This window comes from Rhinolophus sinicus, chromosome 1, assembly GCF_057876585.1.
Source record: "Rhinolophus sinicus isolate RSI-liver-muscle chromosome 1, RSI-T2T, whole genome shotgun sequence".
Lineage (NCBI taxonomy): Eukaryota > Metazoa > Chordata > Mammalia > Chiroptera > Rhinolophidae > Rhinolophus > Rhinolophus sinicus.
In genome coordinates, this window is record NC_142501.1 from 122,369,481 (window position 1) to 122,391,436 (window position 21,956).

The 21,956-nt window shown below is 33.9% G+C and overlaps 1 protein-coding gene across 2 annotated transcripts in view; it reads right to left on the reverse strand.

Annotated features, from left to right (window-relative positions):
- Positions 1-21,956, reverse strand: part of DNAJC1 (DnaJ heat shock protein family (Hsp40) member C1) — a 198,414-nt gene that overhangs the window by 74,238 nt on the left and 102,220 nt on the right. For both annotated transcript variants that reach the window (XM_088789132.1, XM_019755999.3), the window contains one exon: positions 20,247-20,410. In XM_088789132.1, the coding sequence (XP_088645258.1) occupies positions 20,247-20,410 (164 nt within the window). The remainder of the gene's footprint in view (positions 1-20,246; positions 20,411-21,956) is intronic.

A 21,956-nucleotide genomic window follows, 5' to 3' on the forward strand; every position in this document is an offset into this window, starting at 1 on the left:
ACTAGGTAATTATAATACAAGAATTATATCTCAGCTTTTTTCTAAAAATAGTTATTTATATTATTAATAAGATTGGATGCAAGGGGAATAATACAAAACACAAAAACTAAATCCTATACTACAGAATACAGATAAGAACCCTTGCATTATAAAAGGAAGATCAGAAACAAATGTAGGTTTTTAAAAACTCTTTATATATAGTAGTTATACCTAATTATATTTTAAATATTTTCAAAATTTTACTTTTGGAAAGCATTTAGGATATACTATGATTCATCCTTTCTATGATCTCCTTCCTCTTGCAAAAAAAAAATCTAATTTAGTTAAGTATCTGTTTTATATAACATCATAATCCTACTAAGACATTAGTGGTTCATTTAGAGATACAGGAAAAAGAAACAGGAAATAGTATTCAGATAATCAGTAATATGATGTCTGACTAAAGCAAGTAGCATATTAGTTGTTAGGAAGTGGAAAGCATTCTCAGATTTCAAAGCAACATTGATGCAATAAGATTCAAGACCACAGAGAGCAGGTGGTGTGGCAGCAGTCAGGCTTAACAAAAGACCCACTTCAAAGACTTAATTATTAATATTATCTTGGCATTCTTTAAATTGATTGCAAACTGTTGCCATTATAGAAAGTTTCTAAGAAAATAAATTTATAACTAAAATGTTAAATAGCCATCACAAGAGAAATGATTGTAAAAAGAAAAGTTTCTCAAGCTATCTATGAAACAGTCTTTGAAAGACATTATGAAACTAAAGATAGCACTAGATAGTATTAGTCAATAAACACCCACCTTAACCATAAATCCATTAAGAAAAATTCTCTTAGAAAATTATCTAATTAAGATTTAACTATTTATTGAAGGACTACAATGTATGTGCCATTTTATGTATTTATTTCATTTAATTCTTATAGTATTCTTTGTCATCATATACATTCTTGAACATATGCATGAATGTGATGTATACAAACTATAAATCTCCTGTACATGTTAGTCCACACAAAGGTAGTTTCTTATTTTGTTCTTGTACTTTATCTTAGTCTGTAAAACTGAGTCAAGGTTGTGATTATTTTTTCTTTTGCCACCGAGAGAAAACTTCTGCAACAAGGTAAGTTAGTAAGAATTTAATATAACAGGATAGGAAAACCTGCTATATTGTTTACCTTTCACTACTTAAAAAAAATGTGCCCTAGTTTAGAACTAACTATCCAGTACTTACTGAAGCCGTTAGGTTCCATTGTGTGTGAAGAGAAAAGGATGGGAAAAGAAAATCTAAGTGTAAATGGGAGAGTTGAAGACAAAAAGCATGATAATTTTGTGGGGGGTGAAGAGTTCCTAAAATTGGGAAGGGTGGATAGGCTGTGGATTCTCTGGGGCTGTGCAGCACACTGGAGGTAATGACTTTGGAAGGGAGTGACTGCATACTTGTTCTTAGAGGCAAGCTTGGCAGTGGCGGCAAAGTCCTGTAGTTAGCGTGGCACGAGGAAGGGTCTCTTGCTATGTCACAGACTATAGACACCACTGGCCTGAGCAGGACAAACTAAGTGCAATTCCCTGCAGAAGGAATTAGAGGGCATTCTCAGATAATCAGCAAAGCAGCAACCCTACCCTGAGTGTCTTTGGAGAGACCATTGGGAAAAGGGCTGTCTCCCAAAGTATGACTAACAATAGACTTCTCATAGATCCTGATGGAGAAGGGCTGCAAGTCAGAGATTTGTTTGGAAAAGCTGAGAGATTTGACATTTTTTGTACTCTAATGTTATCAAACAAGTTATACCTCTAAAAGAACCTCACAAAATATAGTTTATTTATAGAAAGTGATTTTAATAGACTTAAAATAGGATTTTAATAAAGCAAGAATACCAAACACATAAATAGTGTACAAATATTATCAATTTTTTGAGCTCTCACATCACTGGCCCTTTTTCTGTCATGATGATCAAGAGACCCCTGAAATGTACTTTTCACAGCATCATATACTAATTCATTCAGTAGCGTGCCTTCTCTGCTATCCATTCTACAATAGTTAGAGACACTGTTTCAAGTTTTCCTTTTATTCCTGAGCTTTACTTACATGATAAACATCTTTAATACAAAAGGCCAACTCAACAAAACATGATTTTCTAATAGGCAAAGTTCAAATTTACTTTTTGGAAACAGCAGACATTCTAGATCTAATATTGCCATGGTCAAATTATTTTGAAGATATTAAAATGTTTCAGGAAGTATATGTAAACCAATTTTATTAAAGGGTAAACTAATGAATGATGAAACTATTCAGTGGCAAGCTGATATTATCAATGATGAATACAAATTGTGAATTGCTGGGTAACAGATTGAAACCTCTCACTGGAAACTTCAGCTGTTATCGACTAACTACATTAAAAAGCTTTAAAAAAAGAAAACTCCGCTATTAACAATAAAACAGATCAATCTGGGCAGTTTTAGGTAGTTGAAGATCTAGTAACAAAAATACCACACTAATACTCCAACGTATTCATGGCTCATTTCTTTTGGTTGTTTTAAGACATGGGAACGATTATCACTTTGGTTTAAAGTCATCTTGCTAGACAAGTAACAGGAAGTTAAGATATTAAATGCCTAAAGAGTAATATATGACTTAATAATATAGACAGAACAAACTGAGAAAAAGAAGCGGGCAACAGTCTGGTATTTATATCCCCTAAATACCAAAAGCAAAATAATTTGAGTAACTACAGTGAATCTTGGAGACAGATGATGGATGTCTGAATCAGATTTACAGTGAAAGGTAAAGAAACTGAATTTCCCCCCCAAACAGTGGTGTGCTGGAGTCTACTCATACCAGCTCATGAAAGCCAATAGCTCAAGTTTCAGTTGTTAAACATATCCATTATTAAGAATTAAGTTATATAAATTTATAACTATGCTAAAAAAGGCAATACTCCAAACTTACCACTTCCTATTTTACTACATTTTATTATTATGTATGTCTTTGGGGATATTCACATCTACTGTACCTACAGTATATAGGTGGAAATATATAACAGTAAGCTACTACTGTGTATCTTTTCCCAACTCCACTTTCAGTGACTTCATGTTGATCATTTCAAATCAGCTATGATGGGAGTAACTACCACTGAATAGCAAATACTACAAATTGAGGCTTATCTCTCCAAAGAATCAATTATTAAAAAGGTATCAACCCACCACTCTCATGGGGTATTCTAAAATTTTGATAAGGCTGATTTAAAATGAGTAACACTAAAATACTTGAAAAACTACTCCTTGAAAAATCGTTGATGACACATAGGGAATATTGTCTTAAATGGTACTAAATTTTAAATTAGATCAATTCTGGAACACTCCATAATAATATAAATGACCTTTATTTCATAAAGAAGGATATGCCATCCATCTTTAACTATTACGACTTTGGGGGTGTAATTTTGGTTTGAGGTAATTCTAATCAGAAATGTAGAGGATTGGGAGTAAGAATAGAATAAGAAAACACTAAGAGTCATTGTTGAATACTTTTCAGGTCAATGCTCATAGTCCTAAGCGTTACCATTGACATTGTTTAAACAGGAACATTCTGGAAGTTGCTTTCCTGATGAAGATATATGCCCTTCTTTTTCGTTTAAATAATTTTCTCTCTTTTACAGTTACATACCTATTATCTCTATTCAAGCACCTATTTTCTCACAATAACCTGATTTTGTTTGTTTTTACTGTTGTTCTTTGTTTACACACATTTCTTTACTCACTATAACTCTTTCAAAACACTAAATCTTTGTGTATGTGGATGAATGTGAAACTGAGAAGGGCAGACATGTTTCTGAGAACTTCAGGGTTTTTTCAAGGTGCCTTCCTTGCCTCATGGGGTGAGGAAGAGGCCAAATGGGTGGGACTCTAGCCTCCCTCATTTTGACCTTAATCAGAGAATCTCAGCTTTTTGTATCTGTCTCTGTAATACTGGGGTTCTAGGTAAAATATCATTAGGAAAAAAAGAGTTCCTTTGTAGAAAGGGATGGAGGGATGGAGAGGGAAATAGTGGAGGAAGGAGGAAGGAGCGAGAGAGAGAAAACAAACCAGTCTGTTAGAGAGCATAGGTGTGTGTGTGTGTGCACGTATGCATATGTACCATCTGTAATTATGAAAGGAGTGTTTGTGTGTGTTTAGGGAAGAACAGCTGGAGGTAGGTTGGGTCTATTCACGGTTAAAACAGTGCATTTTTAACTGAATTACATGCATTGTGTATTATATGAGGTTGGTGAAAAGTAATTGCGGTTTAACAGGTTAAAAATAATTGCAAAAACTGCAATTACTTTTGCACCAACCTAATATATAGACATATACAGATACCTAATTAAAACTACTGGTATTTGAGACTTTTAAATTCAAATTTAAAATTATAGAGTACGTAGATAATCTAGGTTTTAAAGAAAACAAAAAAATTCTAAGTTTTGAATCTTCACACAATTGTACTGTTTTAAATATAATTCATGTGTTGTATCATTTGTAAAACAAGGGCAACACTGTCTTTCAAAACAAATAGAAACAGAGCACAGTCTACAGAGAACTCTATAGAGATAAATAAAATGAGAAGTTCCTGAGAAAGTAAGTTTTTAGACAATAAAAAACATTGCTAGTTGGAATACTGCCTTTTAAAAATACAGCCAAACACCTTTCAAACTAAATAGTCTTTCAAATTTGAAAAGGGAAAATAAATGCATTGATTTAAATTACTGGAAATGCATTTACTTTTAAAGACTTTTTTTTTCCTAGAGCAAGTAAATCAATCAAATAGTAAAGAGGAAAGTGCAGTAAGGACTGTAAGACAAGAGTTCAAGGAAGATGAAATACTGGCTGCACAGAAGATGTTTGTTCCACTGATTTTGTTTTCTTTGAGGTCTTCCCTCCCAATACTACCCAGGCCCATCTAGCTAAGCTTATGAAATCTGACAAGGGTGCAGCCCATGGCACAAAGGATGTAGGATAGTGATTTTATTTCTTATTTTATTCATTGCAGCCCCAGGGAGAGAGATAACGAGAACAGGAATGAAATCCAGGTCTCCTACATAAAACACTGCAGAACATTACCACTGGGTCACCAGGGGGGAAAAAGGAGGAACTATTTTGTTTTAAAAGAGTTCATTTGTTATAATATTTATGGTGGAAAATTATTTGGTTTGACTTACCCAATGACTCATTAAAACCTCACTTTTATCAATCATGCATTTGAAAAACTGTTTTCACAAAAATACTGTTTGATCCTGCTTATTGGACTTAAAATATATAATGACATTGTTTCGGAAATTGAAAAAATGACTATCAGCAAGTTACGTCTGACAATTACAAAATAATCAGAAATAACTTATTAAGTTTCACTTTTCATCTAATATTCCTGCAGTTTGGATATTTGTCATCCTTTATTGCTACGAAGTGTTGTAGGGACTGTCACTAATGAAAGCTCTAGCAAATTCTGGGAGAAATTACCTGCGTTTGACGCTATCAACAGTTTAAGAAAGTTAAGAATTCCATTTATGGATCAATGTCTAATTTACTTATACTGGTTGAGCCATATAAAATTCCTGACATTGAATATCTTTGCCCTAAAAAATGGCAATTGCATATGATTCAACTAAATTATCTCAGTGGCCCTGATAATCAAACATCCTTTGTAAAATGGAAAATTGTTACTAACTGAGGGTTTGTGAGGTTAAATGAGCTAAATATCAAGTTTGATATTTAGCACAAAGGACAATAACTGACACATGATGTTAGGAATCATGATGATAAAAATTTCATATTTTCCTTATTTGACATGGAATCATCAGTAAAATCAACAGCTAGCTTTCAGCTATGGTATTTTCCTTATGCAATTTGTTCATATGAGCTATGTATACATAGGTACATTAGCTTCTATCTACGATCACTCACTACCATGTCATATGCCTAGGGCAAGGTTTCCTGAAAGCTCCTCTCTCCATTACATCATTTTGTGACATGTCCAAATATATACTGGACAAAACAGAAACTAGTTAGGGAGAATATTAGATGAGCTCTTGAAGAAAGAGTCAATTTCTTAATACAAACAATGGAGAGGCCAACTGGGGCATATGTTTATCTTCATTTGGTTTCTACTTAATAAACGACAAAAGGAAAATTTAAATGTAGATGAAAACTTTGAAAACGACAGGAGGATCCCAACGCAGGTTAGAATAAAAGGAGAACTTTGTTTTAGGGTTTCTCAGTTTATAAAATGTTTTAACATACAGGTATACTCTTATCTCTAAGGTAGAAAGAGCAGATAATTTCATGCTTTTGTGTAGTGTTAAATAAGAAAACTCAAACCTAGACCGTATACTTAATAAACAGTGATGGTAAAACTAGAACTCAGGTCTCCTGACATAAAGAGTCCCATATTTTGTTTCCCACTCCTCCCATTAATATACTTTCTCAGCAGACGTCACCATTATAAATTACTTTGGACACTTGATTAATTTAACAAGAACCTATTAAAAGTATAATGTGTGCATTTCTATGGTCAGTTCAACAATAGAAACCATAGATAAAAATTCAAATGAGAAAAGAATATATAGACTTTGAAACAAAGGAATCCAGGAAATGACATGCTGCATAGTCACACAGTTCTAGGCACAAAAACTCTAATATGACCTCATTTTAACTAATTATATATGCAATGTCCCTATTTCCAAATGTCACATTCTGAGTAACTGGGAGTTAGGGCTTCAACATATGAATTATGGAGGGGACACAACTCAACTCTTAACACATGATAATACAGAACACAGGAAGATGAAGTAAAGGGTCAAAGATCATTTCACTGTTTGGGAAGAGGCAACAGAAATAAGACTGTAATAAGTCAAGGTGCATGTTGAATATACTATCTACTAACAGAACTGAAAAGTATATAATGACACCAAGTTCACAGAGGTGATAAATGGAAATTAAAAATTAATCAAAAAAAAAAAAATGAGAGGAGACAGAAAAAAATATAAAACAGGGACAAGTAAAAAGTAAATACTAAGTTGATAAATTTAACTCCCAAAATATCAGTAATACTAAATAAAAAAGAATCACTAATAAATGCTCACCCCAAACTTCAAAAATTGTAAACTTAAGTAATAGAACTATATACAGACAGAAGGCAATAGCAGAAAGATATCTGGAAAATACTTATCAGGAAAGTAAAGACGAGTCAAAGAAGAAATCACATGGGAAATTAGTCTGTTCTGAACTGAATGAAAATGAAAGCCTCAAAAATTGTGCTATACAGCTACAATATAAATATGTAAATATAAAAAAATATAAAATATAAAACTCTGAACCAGTGTTCAGAGGAAATTTACAGCACTAATACTTAAAAAAGGAGGAAATTTTCAAATCAATGACCTAAGCTTCCCCGTTAAGAAAACAGAAGAAAAAGAGCAAATTAAACCCAAAATAAGTAGATGACAGGAAAAATAGGAAAAAAAAAATAAATGAAATATAAAACTGAGAAACAATACATAAAATCAATAAAACCAAAAGCTGAAGAAAAATATTTCATAAAATGAAAATCTAAATTTTAAACTTACTAGTATGTTCTTCAAAGGACACTCACTAAAATAAAAAGCAAGTTGTAAACTTGGAAAACATATTTGCAAACTATATAGGTGACAAAGGACTTGTGTCTAAAATACATAAAGAACTTTAAACTAAAAAATAAGACAACATGGAAACAGATGGCTTCTGCGCAAGATGGTAGAATAGGTACACTGTGCTCGTCTCCTCCCAGGACCATCTAAATTATAGAACCATCACTGAGATCCACCTGAAGACTCACGGAACAGAATTCCGATAACTGAGGACATAAAGAAGAAGCCACGTGGAGACTGGCAGGAGGGACAGAAACAAGGTATGGGCAAGTCCCACACCCATGGTGTGTGATTAAGCATGAGGAGGGTTATTGCCGCTGAGGAGCGAGGGATCCCAACCCCACACCAAGATCCCAACCAGGACCACAAGTGCTGGGAAGAGGATTCCCTATAACATCTGGCTGTGAAAACGAGCGATTGTGTCCCAAAGGGACAATGGGCTGCGGGAGACCAAGGTGCTGCACGTCTTAAAGGGGCCACACACAGATGCACTTGCTCAAAGTTCCAGTGCAGGGGCAGCAGCTTGAAAAGTGCCAGGGACAGATGGGAAGTAATTAAATTTACTAACTTCAGGGTAAGGCTTGGAGGGGCAAGGGTTGGGGCAACACTCTCTGGGGACAGAGGCGCTGTCAGGCACTTTTGCTCTGTAGGTGAATTCGCCTCCCAATAGGCAGGTGCCAAAATCAGTAATCAAAAAACTCCCAACAAAAGCTGTGGACTAGATGGCTTCATAGGTGAATTTTACCAAACATTCAAAGAAAAATTAATACCTAGCCCTCTCAAACTACTCCAAAAAACTGAAGAGGTGGGAAGGCTCCCAAACTCATTTTACAAGGCAAATATTATACTAATTCCGCAATCAGTCAAAGACACTACAAAACAAGAAAATTATAGGCCAATATCACTGATGAACATAGATGAAAACTCCTCAACAAAATATTAGCAAACTAAATTCAGCAATACATTAAAAAGACCATACACTATTATAAAGTGGGATTTATTCCCAAATGCAAAGCTGGTTCAACATCCACAGATTAATTAACGTGATACACCACATAAACAAAATAAAGGATAAAAATTGTATGATCACTCATTAGATGCAGAAAAAGCATTTGACAAAATCCAACATCCATTTATGATAAAAACTCTCAACAAAGTGAGGATAAAGGGAACATACCTCAACATAATAAAGGCCATATATGACAAGCCCATGGCTAAAATCATACTCAATGGTGAAAAGCTGAAACCTTTTTCTTTAAAATCAGAAAGAATACAATGATGTCCACTTTCATTAAACATAGTATTGGAAATTCTAGCCACAGCAATCAGACAAGAAATACAAGGCAACCAAATTGAAAAGGAAGAAGTAAAACTGTCATTATTTGCACAAGAAATGGTACTATGTATAGAGAGCACCCTAAAGATTCCACCAAAGAACTATCAGAACTAATACGTGAAATCAGTGAAGTAGCAGGATATAATTAATATTCAGAAATCAGTTGCATATTTATATACCAGTAATGAACTATTGAAAGAAATATTAAGAAAACAATCCCATTTATAATTGCATAAAAAAGAATAAAATATCTAGAATAAATTTAATCAAGGAGGCAAAAGACCTGTATTCAGAAAATTATAAAACATTGAAAAAGCTGAAGAAGATGCAAATAAAAGGAAAGCTATACCGTGTCCATGGGTAGGAAGAATTAACATCATTAAAATGTCCATACTATCCAAAACAATCTACAAATTCCCTGTCTATGCAATACCTATCAAAAGTCCAATGGTATTTTTCACAGAAATAAAACAATCCTAAATTTTGTGTGGAACCACAAAAGACCCAAAATAGCCAAAGCAATCTCGAGAAAGAAGAACAAAGCTGGAGGTATCATGTTCCCTGATTTCAAACTATATTACAAAGCTAGTCATCAAAACAGTATGGTATTGGCTATAAAAACAGACACATAGATCATTGGAACAGAATAGAAAGCCTGGAAATAAACCCACACCTATATGGTCAATTTATGCCTGACAAAGGAGCCAAGAATAAACAATGGGGAAAGGACAGTCTCTTCAATAAACGGTGTTGGGAAAATGGGAGGACTACCTTACATCATACACAAAAATGAACTCAAATGGATTAAAGATTTGAATGTAAGACCTGATCCCTAAAAGAAAACATAGATGGTAAGCTTCTTGACATCAGTCTTGGTGATGATTTTTTGGATATGACACGAAAAGCAAAACAACAAAAGCAAAAACAAACAAGTACGACTACATCAAACTAAAAAACTTCTGCACAGCAAAGGAAACTATCAACAAAATGAAAAGAAAACCTACTGAATGGGAAGAAAACATTTGCAAACCATATATCTGATAAGGGTTAATATCCAAAATATATAAAGAACTCATACAACTCAATAGCAAAAAAGCAAACCACCTAATTAAAATATAGTCAGGGAATCTGAATAGACATTTTCCCAAAGAATATATATAAATGGCAGCAGGTTCTGAAAAGGTGTGCAACATTGCTAAACATCAGGGAAATGCAAATCATAACTACAATTAGATATCACTTCACACCTGTCAGATGGCTGTTATCAAAAAGGCAAGAAATAACAAGTGTTGGCAAGGATGTGGCAAAAAGGGAACCCTTGTGCACCACTGGTGCGAATTATTATACAGCTATTATGGAAAATACTATGGATGTTCTTCAAAAAATTAAAAGAGAACTACCATATGATCCAGCAATATCACTTCTGGGTATTTATCTGAAGAAAATGAAAACACTAATTTGAAAAGATATATGCACCTTATGTTCACTGCAGCATTATTTATAGTAGTGAAGATATAAAAATAATCTGTCTATACATTGATGAACGGATAAAGAAAATGATGAACGGATACACACACACACATGCACACGCACAGTGGAATATTTTTCAGTTATAAAAAGAAGTAAATTTTACCATGTGAGAACAGGGATGGAACTTGAGGGCATAATGCTAAGTGAAGTAAGTCAGACAGAGAAAGACAAGTACTATATGATATTACATATGATCTCACATTTTTTAGTGGAATCTAAAAGACCCCCACAAAATCAGAAACAAAAACAAACAAACCCAAGCTCATAGATAATGAGAACATACTGGTGTCTAGCAGAGGCGGGGTGGGGGTGGGGTGAAACGATGGAAGCGGGTTAAAGGTACAAACTTCTAGTTATAAAATAAATGTCACAGGGATGTAATGTATAGCTTGGTGACTGTAGTTAATACTACATTGCATAATTGCGAATTGCTAGCAGAGTAAATCTTAAAAGTTCTCATCACATCCAAAATTTTTTGTAACTATATATGGTGACAGATGTCAACTAGACTTATTGTGATAATCATTTTGCGAGATATACAAATATTGAATCATTATGTTGTACATCTAACACTAATATAATGGTGTATGTCAATTATACCTCAATGAAAGGAAAAAATGGCATAAAATAAGTCAATCTCAAGAGGTCACTTAGTAAGTAAATGATCCATTTATATAACATTTTCAAAATGGCAAAACTATACAGATAGAATTAACTGGTTGTCAGAAGTTAAGGATGGTGGGATGGGGATGAGTGTGAATATAAAGAAGCATGAGTGATATATTTGTGTTCTGTATCTCGAATAGTTCTGTATCTTAATTGCAGTGGTTGTGACATAAAACTACACATTACAAAATGGCATACAACTATACATAGCCATTGTACTAATGTCAATTTTTGGTTTTGAAATTGTATTGTAGCTAAATAAGATATAACCATTAGAGAATGCTGGGTGACAAGTATATAAGTCTTCTGTATTTTCTTTGCAACTTCCCATGAATCAAAAATTATTCCAAAATAAAAAGATTAAAAAAAAGAAACAATTTGTATATGATTAACACCAAACCTGACAAGGATATTATAAGAAAAGAAAACTGCAGCCAAATCTCTCTCCTAAACACACACACACACACACACACACACAAATATCCTAACCAAAATACTAGTAAATCAAATAAAATAAAATGGATTTATTCCAGGAAAACAAGGTGGTTTACTATTTAAAAACAATCAGTATAATTCATCTTATTAACAAAATAAAGGTGAAAAGCATACAATCATATTCAATGACACAGAAAAAAGCATTTGGTAAAATGTGCCAATATTCATTTTTCTTCCCATTTCTTTTTTGTTTAATCTGGAAATATTGTACAGTGAAATAAAACTTCTCCCTTCCACATTTTTTTTTTTTTTTGAAGATTATTAAAATATAGCTAATACAATATTAGTTTCAGGTGTACACCGTAGTTATTCAACATTGACGTACTTAAAGAAGTGATCACCATAATAAGTCCAGCAACCATATGAAACCATACCACGTTATCACAATATTATTCACTATGTTCCCTATGCTGTACATTACATTCCCATGACTTATTTGTTTTATACCTGGAAATTTGGACCTCATATTCCCCTTCACCTTTTGCCCCATTTCTTAATTTTTCAGTAACAGTTGACATTCGATATTATTTTATATTAATTTCACGTGTACAGCATAGTGGTTAGACATTTATATAATTTAAGAAGTGATGCCCTGACTAGTCTAGTACCCACCTGGCACTATACATAGTTATTGCCATATAACTAACTATATTTCCTGTTTTACTTTATATTCCCATGACTATTTTGTAACTACCAATTTGTATTTCTTAATCCCTTTCCCTTTTTCACCAACCTCTTCAACCCCCATCCCATCTGGCAACCATCAAAATGTTCTCTGTATCTATGACTTTGTTTCTGTTTTGTTTGTTTATTTTGTTCTTTAGATTCCACTTGTAAGTGAAATCATATGACATTTGTCTTTCTCTGATTTCCTACACTCAGCAAAATACCCTCTAGGTCCATCCATATTGCAGATGGCAAGATTTCATTCTTTTTTATGGCTGAGTAATATTCCATCATGTATATGTACCACCTCCTCTTTACCCATTCAGGAACACTCAGTCTGCCTCCACATCTTCGCTACAGTTAATAAGGCTGCAATCAACACATGGATGCACATGTCCCCTCGAAGTAGCATTTTGAGTTTCTTCAGATAAATACCCAAAAGTGGGACTACTAGGTCCTTCTTTGCCTCATGTTATAGCCTTTGTTTTAAAGTATATTTTATCTGGTATAATAAGTATGGCACTCCAGATTTTCTTTCTGTGTTTGCATTTCAATGAAATATCGTTTTCCATCTCTTTACTTTCATTCTGCGTGTGTCTTTCAATCTGAAATGAGTCTCTTGTATGCAGCATATGTAAGGGTTTTGTTTTCTTATCCATTCAGCCCCCCCTATTTTTTGATCGGAGCATTTAATTCATTTACATTTAAAGTAATTCTTGATAGATATGTATTTATTGTCATTTTATTATTCATATTTTTGATCCCCCCCCCCATCTTAAAGAAGTCCCTCTAACATTCCTTATAATACTGGTTTGGTGGTGATGAACTCCTTTAGCTTTTTCTTATCTGTGAAGCTCTTTATCTGTCTTTCCATTCTAAATTATAACTTTGCTGCGTAGAGTAATCTTGGTTGTAGATCCTTGCTTTTCATTACTTTTAGCATTTCGTGCAAATACCTTCTGGCCTACAAAGTTTTTGTTGAGAAATCCCATAGTCTTACGGGAGCTCTCTTGTAGGTAACTAACTGCTTTTCTCTTGCTGCTTTTAAGATTCATTCTTTGTCTTTAACTTTTGACATTTTAATTATGATGTGTCTTAGTGTGGGCCTCGACAATATTCATCTTCAGTAAATAAAAATTCTTAGCAAGTCTAGGAAAAGAAATTGATTTGATTTTTTAAAAACCTAGAGTAATGTCAATACAAATGGCAAAGTAAGGAACTCCAACCATTCTACCTCCACATAAAAGCAACAGAAAATGGGCAAAATCTATCAGAATTAACTTTTTTAAAACTCTGGAAATTAACCAAAGGTTTGCAGCACCACAGGTAACGTGTATTCAAGAAAATAGCTGAGTCTTGATAAGAACAGCAATATTTGTGGTACTTTAACTTACTCCAGTCCTATTCCTTGTTCCTTAGCTTATCATTATATGTAAAAACAACAGGCAAGTTCTTGATAATGAAGGCAGCAGAATGAACTAATTTGCAAAGGACTGTAATTAGTTGTTCTGACCGGCCCAGCAGCTTCCTGGAAGATGGTTCAAAAGGCTTGTCTTTTATTTAGTGTAACTCAAAGCAGGCCTAGTCCCAAAATCTGCTTTCCTGGGAGCATTTGTTGAAAAACTTTTCCAGGCGAATATCATAGCTACTGCTGCTTGAGGTGACAGAAAGCAGTTGGGCAAATAATAGATTGACCAAAAAGCTTGGGAAAAAGGCTGAGGAATGAGATGCTCTGACATTCCTGAAAATCTAGGCCCTGTGCAAGCTCAGGGCTGTGAGCATGCTCAGGAAAGATCTGAGAAGGACCTATGTTCTCACCTGCTGCTGACCTTGAGGCTCTTTGGAAGCAGGAAGTAATGGATACAGTAGAGTTGTAAACTGTCTGAGTGTGGGAGTGAAGCTCCAACACATATACCAAGACCATGTCAAAGTCTAGAAGAATTTTTGGCTCCCAGCCTTTAAGGAACTCTCTGTCCAGTTATTAGCTGCTCACTAAGCTAGTGGAAGAGACTTCAATGGCCACACTGGGCAAAAAAAAAAAAAAGTTTATAGAATTAGTTCAGAAAAGTCACTAAACAAACAAGTACAATAAACCCAATATAACAACAAATCTTGGAAAGGGGAGAGAATCTGATATCCAGAGTTGCCAATTTTAATATTCACAAAATCCAGTATGTTGAAGACTGGATAACTACAAGGCCTGCAACAAAACAATATAGTATGACCCATATAAAGGAAAAAAGAAAGAAACAAACTGTGCCTGAGGAAAACCAGACAATAGACTTTCTAGACAAAAGCTTTAAATCACCTATTTAAAATATGTTCAACAAGCTAAAGGAAACCATGTCTAAAGAACTATAGGAAGGTATGAGAACAACATGTCACCTTATTGATATCAATTAATAGACAAAAATTATTAAATGAACACAATAGAAATTCTGAGGTTGAAAGGTACAGTAACAAATGAAAACTTCACTATAGGGTTTCTACAGATTTGAACGGGCAAAAGAAAGAATCGGCAAAGATAGATCCATTGAGATTATCTGGTATGAGGACAAAAAGAAATAATAATAAAGATAAATAAACAAAGCCTCACAGGCCTGTGGGATACCATCAAATTTATCAACATATGCATAATGGAAGTGACATAAAGGAGAAAAGGAAGAGGCTGCGGGGTGGTAGTGGGAGGAGGAGGGGGAGGAGAGAGAATATTTGAAGAACAATGGTCAAAAACTTCTCAAATTTGAAGAATAATGAACTCTAACAGGATAAACCAAAGAGATCCATGCCTACATACATCATAATCAAACTATCAAAAGATAAAGATGAAGAGAGAATCTTGATGACAGGAAAGGAGAAGCATTCATCATTTACAAGGGATCCTCAATAAGATTAACATCTGATTTCTAATCAAACAATGGAGGCCAAAAAGTAGTGGATAACATATTCAAACTGCTGGAGGGGGGAACAGAACTGTCAATAAAAACTATTTATCGGGAAAAACTATTCTTCAAAAATGAAGGAGAAATCAAGACTCTCCCAGATAAACAAAAAATGAGAGAGAGTGTTGCAAGCAAACTAACCCTACAAGTGCTAAAGGGAGTCCTTCAGAATAAAATAAAGGGACAACAGACAGCAACTCAATGGCATATGAAGACATAAACCCCAAGAAAGGTAACCACATAAATATGAAAAACAGCACAAAGGTATTTTTGTTTCTAATTCCTTTTCCTTTTTATATCATTAAAAGAAAATTGCTTTAGCTTCTACTACAAGTCTACAATAATCAAAACAGCATGGTATTGGCAGAAAAACAGACACATAGACCAATGGAATAGAATTGAGAACCCTGAAATAAAACCACATAAATATGGACAGATAATTTTTGACAAAGAAGCAAAAAACATACAATGGAGAAAAGACAGCCTCTTTAATAAATGGTGCTGTGAGAATTGGATAGCCACATGCAAAAGAATGAAACTGGATTGCTATCTGTCACCATGTACGAAAAGTAATTCAAAATGGATCAAAGACTTAAGCATAAGACCTGACACAATAAACTGCATAGAAGAAAACATCAGTACTAAACTTATGGACCTTGGGTTCAAACAGCATTTTATGAATTTGACTCCAAAGGCAATGGAAGTAAAAACTAAAATAAACGAATGGGACTATATGAAACTTAAAAGCTTCTGCACAGCAAAAGAAACCATCGACAAAATAAACAGGCAACCAACTAAATGGGAGAAGATTTTTGCAAATAGTGCCTCCGATAAGGGGCTAATATCCAAAATATACAAGGAACTCATGAAACTCAACAACAAAAAAACAAACAACCCAATTAAAAAATGGGCAGAGGACCTGAAGAGACATTTCTCCAAAGAGGACATACAAATGGCAAATAGACATATGAAAAAATGCTCAACATCACTAATCATCAGAGAAATGGAAATAAAAACCACAATGAGATATCATCTCTCCCCAGTCAGAATGGCTATCATCAACAAGACAAATAGTAACAAGTGCTGGAGAGGCTGTGGAGAAAAAGGAACCCTCATACACTGTTGGTGAGAATGCAGACTGGTGCAGCCGCTATGGAAGGCAGTGTGGAGGTTCCTCAAAAAATTATGAAAAGAATTACCATATGACCCAGCAATCCCTCTCTTGGGTTATCTACCCAAAAAAATCTGAAAACATTTATACATAAAGACACGTGTGCTCCAATGTTCATTGCAGCTTTGTTTATGGTGGCCAAGACATGGAAACAACCAAAATGTCCTTCAATAGATGAATGGATAAAGAAGTTGTGGTATATATGTACAATGGAATACTATTCAGCGGTTAAGAAAAGATGATATAGGAACATTTGTGACAACATGGATGGATCTTGAGAGTATGATGCTTAGCGAAATAAGTCAGACAGAAAAAGCTGAGAACCATATGATTTCACTGATATGTGGTATATAAGCCAAAAACAACAAAAGAACAAGACAAAAAAATGAGAAACAAAAACTCATAGATACAGACAATAGTTTAGTGGTTACCAGAAGGAGGGTGAGGGGTGGGAGATGAGGGTAAGGGGGATCAAATATATGGTAATGGAAAGAGAACTGACTCTGGGTGATGAACACACAATGGGATTTATAGATGATGTTATACAGAATTGTATACCTGAAATCTATGTAATTTTACTAACAACTGTCACCCCAATAAATTAAAAAAAAAGAAAAAAGAAATTGATACAAAACAAGGAAAAAGAAAATTGCATAAAGCAATAATTATAAATCTAGGTTGACAGGTACAAAATATATAAAGATTTAACCCATGACAATAACAGATTATATGGTGAAAAGTTTTTGTACATTATTCAAGCTAAACTGGCAGTAATCCTAACTAGACTGTTCTAAATTAAGATGTTCACTAAATTAAGATGTTCACTGTGATCAAAACAATATAGAGAAAGCACAAAACATGTCTCCACAAGGACTTATATGTGAATGTTCATAGCATCTTTATTTATCCCAGCCCCAAAGTGGCATCAAACCTAATGTCCATTAGCTGACGAGTGGGTAAATACTATGCAATATATCCATACAATGGAATATGATTCAGTCATAAGAAGAAATGAGGTATTGTTAAATACTACAACACAGATGAACCTTGAAAATATTATGCCAAGACAAACACAAAAGGCCACATATTGTACAATTCCAATTACATGAAATGTCTAGAATAGGCAAATCCACAGACAGAAAGTAGATTAGTGTTTGCCAGGGAAGAAGAGAGCAGAGAACTGGAGCTAACTGCTAGCAGGTAGAGGGCTATTCATTTTTTTGGTGTGATGGAAATGTTATCAAATTAGATAGTGGTGATGGTATACAAAATAGTGAACAGACTAAAACCACTGAAGTGAGCACTTTTAAGTGGTGAATTTTATGTTATATGAAGTGTATCTCAATTAAAAATACTATAAAAAGCCTACTGCATATATCATCATATCTACTAGTAAAATGATAAAAATTTAATAAGTAATTTTAATGATAAAAATAAAAAAATTTAATGATGAAGTTTTTTTTGAGATTGGAAATGAAACAACGATACTTATCTTCACTCCTGGTCTACATGTATTGGAAATCCTCAGCACAAAAGAGAAAAAAAACCACAATATTTAGAGAAACTATGAGAGTTTAAAAAGCTTAGCAAAATTGCTGGACACAGGTTATTACACAAAAATCAAATGCATTTCTACATACCAAATACAGTTAGAAAGTTGAAATTTAAGAAACAATGTCATATACAATGTCATTTAAAACACTAAACACCCAGGAATAAATCCAAGAAAAAATGTGCAGTATGTACACACAAAAAACTGGAACACATTAAAAATATTTTTGAAGATCTAAATGAATGGATTTTTTCCTGGGTTGTACAGTCAATTATATGGATGCCAACTGTTCCAAAATTGATCTATATATTCAATGTAATCCCAGTTGAACATCTCAGCTGAATAATTTGTGGAAAATGACAAGTGGCAATCTTACAGAAAGAGAAAAAAGCTGGAAAACGACTGTACTAGATGTGTATTACGAAGCTGCAATAATTAAGACTGGTGCCAGCACAAGGGGGACAAGCAGATTAGAGGAACGAAGTAGAAAGTCTGGAAACAGACCCACACAGTTCTAGACACTTGTTTTATGATCTAGGTGCCATTTGCAGAGCTGTAGGGAGCAGTTTTTTTCATTAATTGGAATTGGGCCAGTTGGTTTGGAAAACTTTTGGAAAAAAAAATTAAACTTGATCATTACTTCTCACCAAACACAGATTACTGATCTGAAATGTAAAAAGTAGGATATTACAGGTTCTGGTAGGATTTCGAAATATCTTTATGACTTTCAGGTAAGAAAATATTTCTTAAACATAACACAAAAAACACCAAATAAAGGAAAGGAAAAGATTGATGATTAAAAATAGTAACTCTGGTCATCAAACGACACCAGTAAGAGAGTGAAAAGGCAAGTCAGAGTGGGAGGAAATATGAGCAAGACTCATTTCTGAAATATATAAAGAACTCTACAAATCAGTATGAAAAACACAGGCAACCGAATGGGGAAAAGCTTGAAAAGGCACTTAATATAGGAAAATATCAATATCCAATCAACATAAAAAGTGTTCAATCTTATTCGTCAAAGGATATGTAAATGAAAACATAATTAGATATCACTATATACCTACCAGAATGGTTAAAATATAAAAGATTTGACCAAGTGTTGGCATGGATGTAAGGTAATCGGGATTTTCATATCCTGCTACTGAAGTATAAATTGATACAAAGAATTAAAAAAAACCCCAAACTCTTTAGAAGTATTTGCTGAAGTTGACCCTGCAACTTTACTCCAAAAACAGTGTACTATGAGTACAGTAATGTTCACAGGAAAATTATTCCTTATAGCCAAAAACTGGAAACAATGCAAATCATCAATAAAAATAAATTGTGCTATACGTATTTCTAAATGGACTATTATACAGCAATGAACACTGCTACACACAATAGTGGATAAGTCTCACAAATATAATACTGAATAAGAGACAAGCAGATGCAAAAGAGTACTATGGGATGTGTTCTGGACTAAGGGTTTGTGTCCCCCTGAAATCCATATGTTGAAATCCTAACCCTCAATGTGATATTAGGAGGTGGGGCCTTTGGGAGGTGATTAGGTCATGAGGGTGTGGCCCTCATGAATGGGATTAGTGCCCTTAAACAAGAGACCCCAGAGAGCTCTCTCACCTCTTCTGCCGTGTTAGGGATACAGCAAGAAGACTGCTATCTATGAATTAAGAAGAGGCCCTCACCAGACACCAATCTGCCAGTGCCTTGATCTCGGACTTCCCTGTCTTCAGAACTGTGACAAATAAATGTCTGTTGTTTAAGCCACTCAGTCCATTACACAGAGGGTGCCAAAAAAATGTATACACATTTTAAGAACGGAAAAAACTGTAATAAAATTGTAATACTCAATATATACCAACAACAAAAGATGAATACAAGTCATGTGTATACATTTTCTGGCACCCCTGGTATTCTTGTTACAGTAGCTTGAATGGGCAAAGACAGGACGATCCCATTTATAAACTACAAACAGAAGGTAAAACTAATCTATGGTGTTAGATAGAAGTCAGGTTAATCATTATCTTTCTGGAAGAAAAGGAAAGTAGCGACCAGAAGGAAACATGAGGGAAGCTTCTAGACACTGGCAATATTCTATTTCTTGACCTTGACAATGGTGAATGTCGTTCACTTATGATAGTTCACTGAACTCATTGAGATATACAGCTGTATATCTGCATTTTATGTACTTTTCTCCATGTATTTTACACAAGACACATTTAAAAGTTTCTTTACCTGTTTTTTCTGTGATCTGTTCCTGTTTTCCAGCCAATCATCCACTTGTTCCTCAATTTCTTCTATAGAAGCTCCATGATCATATGACTGAATATATGCACTTTCTAAAGGTGTATATACAGGAAATTCAGGTTTGGGTTTTTTTACTTTAACTTTCTTCTGCTCTAAAAAAAAAAGTTTAAAATAACCAATTAAAAGAATAAAAATAATTCCTAACATTTTATTCAAAACCATATCTTGAAAGAACACATAAATATTGTTCTTTCATCAAAATATTTAACAGTGTTTTAACATGTGTATTATCTACTGCATTGTTTTAAAATAAAACTGAGAGACGTTATTGATGAAATGATGATTATGATATAACCACCATGTCAGTGTGCATACATCTTTAAGTTTCAAAGTACTTTCCACGAAACATTTCATTTAGTCACACTAGGAAGAGCCATTAGTTATTAGTATTTTAATCCTACCTTTACCACCTAATAATTACATACATAATATTGGGCAACTAACTTAACCTCTAGAACAAGTGTCCATTTTCTCATCTGTAAAAGAAAGCTAATCTAACCTCATGAAGTTGATGTGTGAAAAATTATATACCCTAGATAACATACTACCTGGCATAAAATTGGCTCTTAATAAATGGTATACATTCACCTTTTCAATATTTTACAAAGGCAAAATTAATCTGGAAGCATCAGGGGTAGTTATCAATGAATAGTTATCAATTGGCCTCCTTATAAAATCCCATTTTGATTAGAAAGTTAGCACTGAGAAGCAACTCCATTCTTAATTACTATTGTGAAAGTCACCCAGCCTCATAACCGTATCTTCACCATTGTGTGTGTATGTATGTGTGTGTGTGTCTGCATGTAATATAATGCCAAGTAATAAAATTAATATGATGTTGCCAGAAGAATCGACAAGTTCCTAGAAGAGAACAGAGAATCTATAATTTCAATGCAGTGGGAAAGGATTTAATAAATGATGCTGGCATGACCAAATATCCATTTGAAAGAAAAGTGGACACAGTCTTATACCATTTATAAAAATAAATCCCAGTTGGATAAGAGATTTGACTTTAAAACAAAACAATAAAAATCTTGCAAAAAGAAATCTAAAAAACTACCTGTGCTATTATTTAAAGAAATCTTAACTAAGACTGAAAACCCAGATGCTATAAAAAAGATAGAATAAAAAATCAAGAAAGAAATAATAGATTTGGAAAAATATCTACAATTCAGGGTAAAAGAGAAGATTGATATATAGAATATATAAAGAGATCTTATAAATTGACAAGGGGATAAGCTACCCAACAGAAAAAAATGGCAAAAATAATGTACATTAAAAATACAAACAACAAGTGCTGGAGAGGATGTGGAGAAAAGTGAACCCTTGTGCACTGTTGGATTGCAAATTGGTGCAGCCACTATGGAAAACAGTATGGAGATTCCTCAAAAAATTAAAATCTGAACTACCTTATGACACAACAATTCCACTCCTGGGTATTTATCCAAAGAAACCCAAAATATTAATTCAAAAAATATATATGCACCCCTATGTTTACTGCAGCACTATTCACAATAACCAAGATATAGAAACAACCAAAATGCCCATCAATAGATAGTTGGATAAAGAAATTGTGGTGCATTTATACAATGGAGTATGACTCTGCCATAAAAAAGAACGAAATTTTACCATTTGCAA